The 11,123-nt window shown below is 54.3% G+C and overlaps 1 protein-coding gene across 1 annotated transcript in view; it reads left to right on the top strand.

Moving 5' to 3' along the window:
- The window catches only part of ARNT (aryl hydrocarbon receptor nuclear translocator), a gene marked incomplete at its 3' end in the record, with an annotated part of 15,430 nt that extends 4,712 nt beyond the window's left edge, over positions 1 to 10,718 (top strand). Inside the window, 17 exon segments of the mRNA XM_010015645.1 lie at positions 1,771 to 1,984; positions 2,625 to 2,838; positions 2,921 to 2,986; positions 3,096 to 3,195; positions 3,580 to 3,645; positions 4,133 to 4,218; positions 4,627 to 4,703; positions 4,869 to 5,003; positions 5,450 to 5,524; positions 6,222 to 6,373; positions 7,891 to 8,001; positions 8,197 to 8,275; positions 8,558 to 8,681; positions 9,581 to 9,680; positions 10,199 to 10,349; positions 10,576 to 10,667; positions 10,669 to 10,718. Of these exon segments, the coding sequence (XP_010013947.1) occupies positions 1,771 to 1,984; positions 2,625 to 2,838; positions 2,921 to 2,986; positions 3,096 to 3,195; positions 3,580 to 3,645; positions 4,133 to 4,218; positions 4,627 to 4,703; positions 4,869 to 5,003; positions 5,450 to 5,524; positions 6,222 to 6,373; positions 7,891 to 8,001; positions 8,197 to 8,275; positions 8,558 to 8,681; positions 9,581 to 9,680; positions 10,199 to 10,349; positions 10,576 to 10,667; positions 10,669 to 10,718 (1,892 nt within the window).
- Positions 10,719 to 11,123: the final 405 nt, after the last annotated feature.

Below are 11,123 nucleotides of genomic sequence, written 5' to 3'. Positions count from 1 at the left end.
GGAATGCTGTTGTTCCAACAAAACAGACATGGAAAAGCACCAATTCAGTTTGTTCCACCCCAGAAAACCTTCCAGGTGAGGCGCTGGCCTGTGTGGGAGAGCTTCAGGCTTCCTGAAAACAGGATTTCCCCCATGTTCCTCTTTGGAACTCAGGAGGGGCTGTGGCTGGAGTGACCAAAGCAGTCACCTTGGTCCCATTACCACACCATGTCCTGGTTGGGATGGGCTGGGGGGGAACTGCTCCCTCCAGCAGCAAAACAGCTCCAAATGCACCCTCAAAGCCAAAGCTGCTCCAGTCAGCACCAAGGGTTCTGCTGCTGTTTGCTGCAGAGCTTGAGGGTGGAGGTCTCTGAAAGGTGGCTCCTTTTGTGCCTCCCCACCTTCTCTGTGGCTTCTTAGAGCTGTTCCACCCCAGACTTGTTCTGGAGGACTAAAGAGACTGGTTTAGGTGCTGGGAATGCCCCAGTTGTGCTCAGTTACTTGCCTGCTGGCTGGTTTTAAACCAAACCAGAACCCCTCCAGCTGCAGGATGGCATAGCTTAAATGTTTGAGGAGCTGAGGAAGCCTGAGGTGGCACCTATGGACACAGCAAGCAGCAGTGCTTTGAGGTTTCTCCTTCCCCACGAGCTGGTTGTCACTGCTGTGTGAGAGCCTGTAGTAAAGACTATTTGGCAATGGGGCAAGTCAAAGGTCTGGTGGTTTCCCAGTAGCTGTTGTAGTGAAGGTGGTGGCTTCGTTTCCCACTTGGAGAAGCTGCACTAAAGGTGAGTGTGATCATTGAAGCACTTCTTTTTCCTGAGTAGCAGTTTCCTACAGCGAGGAGCAGGTCACTGAATGCTGGCACCCACCTGGTAGTAGCTGTTCACTTTGGTTATCTTCTTGAATTCACTTGCTTGGCTGTGTTCCTTCCAACACGTCCACCTCATTTCAGTTCCCACCATGTGCTTCTTTGCATCCTTCTGCATAGGAAACCTGGCTTTGGAATTCTGTTTGGAAAACCCACCTTAGCAACCCAGTTAAACCACATCCACTGGAGAGAAGGAACCAAGGCTGAACAAATCTCATCTCTGGGGGTTGATGGGGACTGTGCCCTGTGAGCAGACACATGTGAAGAACATTAAGGGCTGTGGGGGTAGCATTGGTCATGGGGCCTCTTTAGAGGTCTGGGTAGAGATGGTTTGCCCACACTGGCCTTGGTCTGGGTAGAAATGAGGTGTGTACCTGCTCTACACCTTTCCCTCCTGGCCACGAGAGTGTAAAGGACTTGGTGTAAGTGAGAAGTAGCTTCATAAAAGCACTGCAGGGGGAGACTCATCTGGTGTAACTTGGGTGCCCACATCTTAGCTGCAGCCCCAGCTTCCTGGTGTGGTTGCTGGAGACATGTGGGTGCCCGGAGGGTGCTGCTGGAGGGGATTGGCTCCAGCATCCCTGGCCAAGCAGTGGGTGGGATGGGTCTCTCAGGCTGCACCGGAGCTGTTTAAGGCGGTAGAGAGGTGAAACCCTCTCCATGGGGACTGAAGCAGCTCAGCCTCGCTTGAGGCCTTCACCAGGGAGTGAGGTGGTTCCAGTGAGGCTCTTGTCTGCAGCACAGCCCCAGGGTAGACTCTCCTCTTGCACTTGTTCCTCTGTGCACGCCCAGCATGCGAGGCGCTCGCGGCCCCTCTAACTCCCGACGCATCTCTCGTGCTTGACGTGGGGGCATGGCCGAGGCCTGCAGCCTGCTGGTGATGCCTCTTCCTCTTCCTCTTCCTCCTCCCTGGCCTCTTGCAGGGAGAACCACAGCGAGATCGAGCGCAGGCGGAGGAACAAGATGACTGCCTACATCACCGAGCTCTCGGACATGGTGCCCACGTGCAGCGCCCTGGCGCGCAAGCCGGACAAGCTGACCATCCTGCGCATGGCTGTGTCCCACATGAAGTCCCTGCGGGGCACGGGCAACACCTCCACTGATGGCACCTACAAACCTTCCTTTCTCACTGACCAGGTCTTGCCTTGATGCTGCTTTGGGGGAAAGCAGAGATTGGGTTGGGTTCAAAGGGACCTTAAAGCTCCTCCTATTCCAACCACTTGGGACGCCTCACGCTAGAGCAGGTTGCTCCAAGCCCCTGTGTCCAACGTGGCCTTGAACACTGCCAGGGATGGGGCAGCCGCAGCTTCTCTCGGCACCCTGTGCCAGGCCTCAGCACCCTCCCAGGGAAGAACTTCCTGATATCCAGCCTAAACCCCCCCTGTTTCAGTTTGAACCCATCACCCCTTGTCCTATCGCTCCAGTCCCTGCTGAAGGTCCCTCTCCAGCACCCTCATAGCCCCCTTCAGGCACTGGAAGCTGCTCTGAGGTCTCCAGCAGCTTCTCTTCTCCAGGCTGAACAGCCCCAATGTTCTCAGCCTGTCTCCTATGGGATCTGCTCCAGCCCCTGCTCATCCTCGTGGCCTCCTCTGGATTTGCTCCAACAGCTCCATGTCCCTTTTATGTTGGGGCCCTCAGACCTGCAGGCAGAGCAGAGGGGCAGGATTCTCTGCAATGAGGGGGGAACCAGGCTGTGGGTGGGGGGCAGAGAGGCACCCAGGGTGGGCTTAGAGGGTGTCAGCTCTGGAGTGAAGCACGTGTCTGTCTGTGACTGCAGGAGCTCAAACACCTCATCCTCGAGGCCGCCGATGGCTTCCTGTTCATCGTGTCCTGTGAGACAGGGCGGGTGGTTTATGTCTCTGACTCGGTGACTCCTGTCCTGAACCAGCCCCAGTCAGAGTGGTTTGGCAGCACCCTCTATGACCAAGTGCACCCCGATGACGTGGGCAAGCTGAGGGAGCAGCTCTCCACGTCGGAGAACGCGCTGACAGGTAACGCAGCCTGGGCTGGGATTGCCAGGGGTGGGGGTGTGGAAGCCTGCGGAGGGCTTGGATTAAAACCTTCCCTTTGTAGAAGGAACCAAACCCTGGTGCCTTTCTAACAAGGATCCTGCAGCCCCCCCTGAGAGTGCATCTAAAGGTACCACTGGTGACACTTGTGTCTTGCTAGTCCCCAATGCGTTGCCTGGTGCCTGCGCTGCTGGAGGCCTCGTGCTGCAGCAGCATTTGGCTTTCTCTTCTTTCCACAGGTCGCATCCTGGATTTGAAGACAGGGACTGTCAAGAAGGAAGGGCAGCAATCCATGAGGATGTGCATGGGCTCACGGAGATCCTTCATCTGCAGAATGAGGTAATGAGGAGAAGCCCGGATCTCGTTTGAGCCTGAAGCTCAACTTGCTCCCTGGCCCCTTCGTGCTCTTGTTTCAGCTCCTTCTGGCACAGACATGATATTACATGGCTGAGCTCCCCACACAGTGCTAACACTCAAGCTCCTGAGCTCTCTCTTTGCCCTAAGGTAGCTCTCAAGACTTGTGGCAGAAGATCTAGTTCCAAGTAACAGTTTGGTTTGACCCATGTGTCCCTTGTAGTGTGTAGAATGAAATGGTGGAGATGCAGAGGTTCATCCCCATTTATAGATAGGTTTATATCCTTCTTACTCAGGGTTGTCAGTTAGTTTTGATGTTGGCCAAGGAAGGTGAAAGCCTTTTCCCTTGGATTTCTCCTCTTGGCACAGGTGTGGTAACAGCTCCGTGGATCCAGTCTCTGTGAATCGTCTCAGCTACATGAGGAATCGCTGCAGGTAAATGGTACAAGAATTAGAGGCAAACCCCTCTGTCGTCAGAGTGCTGGGGACACAGAAGAGCTTAATGCTGCTGGGAGAGGTACCAAAGTACCAGCTAATCCTGGAATGGTTTGGGTTGGAAGGCACCTTAAAGTTCATCTAAAGCCAGGGGCAGGGACACCTTCCACTAGAGCAGGTTGCCCCAAGCCCCTGTGTCCAACCTGGCCTTGAACACTTCCAAGTGTTTTTATCCCAAGCTTTACAATCAGTGTCCTTCACTCTGGTGGTGTTGGGCTCTGGACTATATTGTCCCTTTTTAACTGGAAACTCAGACAAATTCCAGCCTTTTCTGTCCTCAAACCTCTGGCATTTCCATGAAATCTTTGTCCTTTTTTCCCTTTGAAGATGTTCTATGGGAGCTTCTCTTTCAACTCCAAGTAGAAACCTTGCCTCCCCTTCCCCCAGTTTACTATAGAGCACAACCAGACTCTTTCTCTCCCCCAAGGAATGGCTTAGGGGCAGCAAAGGATGGCGAGCCTCACTACGTCGTGGTGCACTGCACGGGTTACATCAAAGCCTGGCCCCCTGCAGGTAACAACTTCCCTCTTTTGGGGCTGGTTTGAAGTCTGAAGTTGTCCATTCTGAGGCATGAAGATGCCAACAAATGCCTTGCATGTGTATCTACCACTTCAGTTTCAGTTTGAGCTGATGGTTGCAGGTGTTGGGTCAGAGATGGGTGTCTCTGGACAGTGAGATGCTGTAGAGGGTGGAAATAACACCACTACCTCTGAGCTTCTGGCTTGGGCTGACAGTTAGAGATCTTCAACCCTTCTGGTGATAAAAGGAGGGGGGAAGCAACTTCACTTCCCAAATTCCTCCATGGGAAAGGCTGTTGAGTTACAGAACAGGGTGGGAGATGCACCGAGGGCCTGTTTCCTCTGCAATGAGCAGTTTCTTCTGTATTAACCCTGCTGGGTGGTTTTGGCTCTCCCCTCTCAGGTGTTTCACTGCCTGATGATGACCCAGACGCTGGCCAGGGCAGCAAGTTTTGCCTTGTGGCTATTGGCAGGCTCCAGGTGAGTGGTGTTATTTCAACACCTCAACATTGCCTTGGCCTCAGAGTGCCCAGAGTTAAACTGCTGGGTGTGAAGATGCTCCCTGGTGGCCCCAAATCCAACTGCAGGCTCAGGAGGAGGTGGCTCCCCAGGGTTCACTAACACCATCCTGGTCTGCCCTCGCAGGTCACGAGCTCCCCCAACTGCACAGACATGAACAACGTTTGTCAACCCACAGAGTTCATCTCCCGGCACAACACCGAGGGCATTTTCACCTTCATAGACCACAGATGTGTGGCTACAGTTGGCTACCAGCCACAGGTGAGATGATCCAGGAGCTTCCTCAACCTTAACTGCTGCTCAGACTGACTTCTCCTTCCTCCTTCTCTTGTGCAGTACAGCTCTGCCTGGTTAACACATGCCCAGGGCCTAATCCAGACGTGCTGCTTCTCCAGCAGTTGTGTTTTTGTGTGCTTCTCTTAAGTGCTTTGATCCTTGGGAGGCTGGGTGGCTCTGGCTTATGTCAACCATCAATCAGGAGCAGTTTGGCCTCCATTGGAGTTGAAGATCTAACGTTAGGCAACCACTGTTGTGCTTCTCTTTAAGCACAACGTGCCAGTTCTTGGCCTTGCTTTGTGCAACAGTGATTTGGGGATGGGGGGAGCAGTAAGTCCCTGTGCAAAGGGGAGCTGCTGGGGCTGAGCTGCCAGAGGGATCTGCTGCAGCTCAACTTCCTTTTGTCTCTCTCCCAATTCCTTTCCAATTAGGAACTTCTGGGGAAGGACATTGTGGATTTCTGCCACCCAGAAGACCAACAGCTTTTGCGGGACAGCTTCCAGCAGGTACAGCTCTTCAGCTCCCCCTTTGCATGCAGTGTGGTGCCCAGTCTTGGTGCTTGCAAAGCAGTGACATGAGTTGGAAAAGCAAGAGAAAACTCAACTTTAGAGCTTGTGCTTACAGACACGTAACTGTACATGTGCAAAACACACCAGAAGCATCTGATTGTCTAACTGTTGGATTCATCCTCTGGCTGCTAGTCCAGTCTGCTTTTAGGGCCAGAGCTGTGGCTACAAAGGGCTTCTGTGAACCACTGGCTCATCTCTAGGGCCCAGCCCAGTGCTGCACAACTCGAGGTGGAGCTGGTTTCCTTGCCCTGTTGTCGTTACTCTTATTTCTGAGGGCCTTGGACTTGTGGCAGGGCAGGTAAGGCTGCCCCTGTGCTTTCATGACTCCAGAAAGTAGCTGCTCATATCCATTTGTCCAAATAGAATCAGAAGCAACAGCATGTGCTTCATTTGCTGGAGGCTTTCTCATACATCTCACCAGTGCAAAGAGCTAAAGGCAAAAAGGGGATGTTGGATTCTCCTCCCATATCATTCAGGAAGAGTTGGAAGGACCATTTAGCTGAGGACGAGCAAGAGGTGGTCTTGAGGCTTCGAGGCAAGGGCTGCCAGGGGGATTAGGGGGGTGGCTCAGCAGCAGGGTGCTCTTCAACACCTTCTTTTATCAGGTCCTACTGATGGCATTACGTTTTTTTAGGTGGTGAAGTTAAAAGGCCAGGTTCTGTCAGTCATGTTCCGATTCCGATCCAAAAACCGGGAATGGCTCTGGATGAGAACCAGCTCCTTTACCTTCCAGAACCCCTACTCGGATGAAATTGAGTACATCATCTGTACCAACACCAACGTCAAGTATGTACATGGAAATGACTTGCCAAGCACCAGTGATAGCACCCAACCTGAGGGGACCTTGGCCCAGAGTGACCAGCAGCACAGGACAGCAGCAGCTTTGGCCTCTCCCCTCACCCTGGGGAATTCCTGGAGGAATTGCTCTCTTCCTGGGCTGTGGCAGGCTCTAGAGGACTAGAAACAACTCCTTTGACTGTGTTGGTTGTAGGGCTTTGCAAGCTGCCAGAGCTCAGCTCCAGCAGTGCAGCTTTTACCTCTGCTTCCTGGAGCAGGTCTCCTGTGTGTGTGCTGGCATTCAGAGCTCATAGGAGTGAGATCTGCCTCTGGATGTAGCTCCAGGGCTCCTGGGCCAGTCCTGCTCCATGGAGTGGCTTTTCACATGAGCAGGGCTGCTGCAGGACGTGAACACTTAGTTTTCTTCCCTGCTTAGTTTGGCCTCGGCCTCAGAACCGAGCTGCAGTGGGGAGGCTGCTTTCATTGCTGCTCTCTTCTTTTCCCCCATCTTGGCTCTTCTGGTGGGTTGGTGCATCTCCTTTGGGAGTGATCAGAGCTGAGCAAGCTCCAGGCCGCCCCCAGAAGAGCAGCAACTGAAACAAGGCAAAAACCAGAAGGAAAACCCAAGTGCCTGCATGTGATTGAGAAGCGTAGATGGGGTCTCTCCAGCCAGGCTACGTTGCTTGTGGGCAAGGCAGGGTCCTAGAAGGCAGGGAGCACTTCTGCCCTTCCTGCAGCTGGCAAGCTGCTGCTTTCCCATGGGAAAGCAGGAAGAGTTGAGCAGTGACAAATCCCTCTGGCTTTACAGAGCCTGAGTCCAAGTGCAGGGCTGAAAGGTGAGGTGGGTCTGCCACAGGCCTTAATCCCAGTGCTGGGGTTAGAGAGGTCTCTTTGAGCTCATTCATTCCACACACATCCATTTCCACATCCATGCTACGCCTTGAAAAGCACTTTGTAAGTCCAGAGCAGCAGCAACCTGTGCCTGGTGGCCTTTGAGGTGCACTTTGTCTTTGCTGGGTTATCTTGTGTTGTCTCATCTTCAAGATCAGGTGCTACTGAAGCAGCAGCAGCAAAAGAGCTGTTGGGAAAATGCTGGATTTCTGTTCCTTTCTTGTGGGAGTTCAACATTAAGTGGCTTCTGACAGTGGCAGAAGAGCAGAAAGAACTCTTGGGCTTAAAAGCTGCTCGTGGTCTCTGGAGTGTCTGACATAGAGCTGAACGGAGAACCCTGGGGAGGGTTGAGGTTCCGGCTTTGCTTGTGCTTTAAGGAGGATGCAGACTTGGCCATGCTCCTGGTGTATGTTATTAACTGCTCCCTGCTCAGTGAGAGGGTGCAGAGCCCTTTGGCTCCCAACCATGAGCATCGAATTCCATGAACCCCCCTTCTTGGGTGGAAGGATCCTTCGCTCCAACAGGCTTTGCGAGAGCAAAGCTTCCTGTCGCAGGCGCAGCAGCCACCTGTTTGCTTCCCTGGGGTGTGTTTTACAATCTCTTTGTTCTTTTGTCTTGCTTTCTTTGCTTTGAAGGAACTCGAGCCAGGAGTCCCGGCCTGCCCTGTCCAACTCGCTGCAGAGGCCCCAGCTGGGGCAGGGTGTCAGCCTTCCCCTGGAGATGGGCACGGCGCAGCTGCCCGCAAGGTCAGGAGGTGCTCAGCTCCTTCTCCCATGCCTCTCGTGCTGCTTCTGCCCTCCTGTCACATAACCTTCCTGTCCTCTCTTCAGCTCTCAGCTCCTCTGGCTACTGAATCAGGGGTGTAACCACAGAGGAGCTGTTCCCTTGGCAATTGCTTTTAGCAGCCGGTGCTCTCCTGTTACAGACACTTTCTATTTTAGGCAGCAGCAGCCCCCCCAGCAGCCAGAGCTGGAAGTGGTCCCAGGAAGAGAAAGCCTGTCTGGCTACGACCACTCACAGGTAAATCACCAAACCAGCTTTGCTTACTCCTCCTCCTTGTTTAAATACCTTTTTGCTGGGGAGGCCACACCGGGGTGACTTGAGGCTGTGGGGAGGGAAGTGCTCTGCCTTGGATCTACTTGCTGGGTTCTGATCTGCCCCTATGGCATCCTCCCTTGTGCTGTGCTCCTCCTTGATGCTGCCAGGCCTAAATGGCTCCCAGGAAAACACACAGGGATCCAGGGAGCAGCCTCTTGCCTGTGAGGGCTTCTTACAAAGAGCTCACGTGTAATCTGCTCCCAGGTTCCTGTCCAGCCTGTGACTGCTGCGGGCCCAGAGCACAGCAAGCCCTTGGAGAAGGCTGAGAGCCTCTTTAACCAGGAGAGAGACCCAAGGTTCAGTGAGATCTACAGCAGCATCAGCACAGGTAGGGAGGGCCCAGCCAGGGCACATGGTGTCTTCATCCAGTTTCAGCTTCGGTCTGGGTGCTCTTTGCTCCTTCCTCAGTCACTCAGAGCAGCGCTGGGTGCAGGGGCCCAGTGTCTTGCCTGGGTCTTGCACAATAGTGTTGCTTGTGCCACTGGGTGGAGTGGTTTTAACCTGCCAGAGGGGGGATTGGGATGAGCTCTGAGGCAGAAGCTTTTCCCTGTGAGGGTGCTGAGGCGCTGGCACAGGGTGCCCAGAGAAGCTGTGGCTGCCCCATCCCTGGCAGTGTTCAAGGCCAGGTTGGACACAGGGGCTTGGAGCAACCTGCTCTAGTGGAAGGTGCCCCTGCCCATGGCAGGGGTTGGAGCTGGAGGAGCTTTAAGGTCCCTTCAACCCATACCATTCCAGAATTCCATGTGCTGATGGGGCAGGGAGTTGTCCTGCAGCTGGGGAGGGAGCGGGTGCAAAGGTGTCTCTTGCTCTTTTCTGCCTTTGACTTTAAGGTCCCTTCAACCCAAACCATTCCAGAATTCCATGTACTGATGGGGCAGGGAGCTGTCCTGCAGCTGGGGAGGGAGCGGGTGCGAAGGTGTCTCTTGCTCTTTTCTGCCTTTGGTTCTTGCTGTGTGTCCCTGGAGAGCAGTTCTCCGTCCCTAGTGTGAGTGCTGTGGATGCTCTAACCCCAGAGGACTTTACCCCAACTTTATTAGCAAATGGAGAGGAAATCAAATTAAAGAGGCTTTTACAAAACCATCTGGAGCCCGTGTCTGGAGAAGGAACAGTCACGTTTGCTTTGCCTCGGAGCAGTTTCCCTTCACACGAGCTCCTGCAACTGGTTCTGTCCCTGTTTCTGCTACTGAGGCCTCCTCAGCCCTGAAGTGACTCCTCTTCTCTCCCCAGACCAGAGCAAAGCTGTTCCTGCCAGCACAGTGCCTGCCAACCAGCCCCTCTTCACCCAGGGAAACACCTTCACCCCATCGAGACCTGCTGAGAACTTCAGGTGAGGCCTCCTGTGCTCTTCTGAATGGCCTCATGGTATCTTGGTCTTGTCCTGCACTTGTCCCTCTCCTGCTTGTGTGTCCTTCTGCAACTGCTGAGTGTTCCCAACCTCTCCCTGTGTGACAGTGATGGGCCATAAACGTGTTCCTTTATAGTGAGCACAGAAAATACAGGGGGAATCCACCTGGGCATGGCTTTTCTTTTGAGTGCTGGGGTTGAGAAGGGCTCCTGCCTCTTGGACATGCTTAGGCTGAAGCCCAAGAGCTAAGCCAAGCCCACAAACCCTCAGTGCCATGGGTTAGAGGTGGCTTTGTTAGTCCTGGGGTGATGGTTGGACTTGATGGTCTTAAAGGTCTTTTCCAACCTGGTTGATTCTGTTCTACAGGAGCAGCACGATGGGCACTGAAACCACGTTTCTGGGCTCATCTCCCCCCACCAGTAACAGGCACAGGGGTGCTGGTTGTGCCTTTTCCTCCCGTTTGGGATAGCACGTGCCTCAGAGTGCCTCTTGTCCTGCAGGAGCAGCAGCATGGGCCCTCCTGTGAACATCATTCAGCAGCAGCCCTCCTCGGCGGGCCGGATCTTAGCCCAGATCTCGCGCCACTCCAACCCAGCTCAGGTCAGCGGAACCAACTGGGCTCCCGGGACACGACCGGTGTTCACACCCCAGGTAGCAAAGCCTGAGCCCTTGGTGCAGGCCCCGGGGTCCCTGCTGTGGCACAGACCCTTCTTGCCACCACAAATGGACCTGCTTTAGCTCCACAGCGGAGCGATGGAGCGGTGCTGTGTGCACGGGTGCTTCCCCTTGGGGCCAGTCCAGTAACTTCTCACCCTCGCTGAGATGAGGTTCCAAATGCATCTCTCCTCTTCCTCTCCTGTTTCATGTTCCTTTCCAGCAAGTGGCATCTCAGACAGTGAAGACTCGACCCCCTTCCTTCAGCATGGGGACTTTCCAAGGCACCCCATCCTCCTTCAGCCCCATGGCAGCGCCCTACAGGTGCTGCTTACCCAAACCTTGCCAGCCGTGGCACAGGCTTCAGTGAGTACAGCTCGGGGTGGCAATGAGCTCCCCTTGGAGGAGAGCTGGGTGGCAGATACAGCCCAGGTGGGAAATGCTCCCCATTGTTTCCTTGTGTATGTTGGGAATGCTGGAATGTAGCGGGCAGAGCTGCAGTGGGGGGCTCACCAGGGCAGAGTAGAGGGGGAGAATCCTCTCCCTCAACCTGCTGGAGAAGGGAAGGCTCGGGGGGACCTAATCACTCCCTACAACTGCCTGACAGGAGGATGTAGTGAGATGGGGCTGGTCTCTGCTCCCAAGGAACAAGGGATGGAACAAGAGGAAACAGCCTCAAGCTGCACCAGGGGAGGGTTAGATGGAGCTGAGGAACAGTTCCTTCCCCAGAGGGTGCTCAGGCATTGGAACAGGGCAGTGCTTGGAAGCATT

Source organism: Nestor notabilis, unplaced genomic scaffold, assembly GCF_000696875.1.
Source record: "Nestor notabilis isolate BGI_N333 unplaced genomic scaffold, ASM69687v1 scaffold19215, whole genome shotgun sequence".
In the NCBI taxonomy this organism is placed as follows: Eukaryota; Metazoa; Chordata; class Aves; order Psittaciformes; family Psittacidae; genus Nestor; species Nestor notabilis.
The sequence above is the reverse complement of the archived record's forward strand: the minus strand, read 5'-3'. Positions and strand labels throughout refer to the sequence as shown.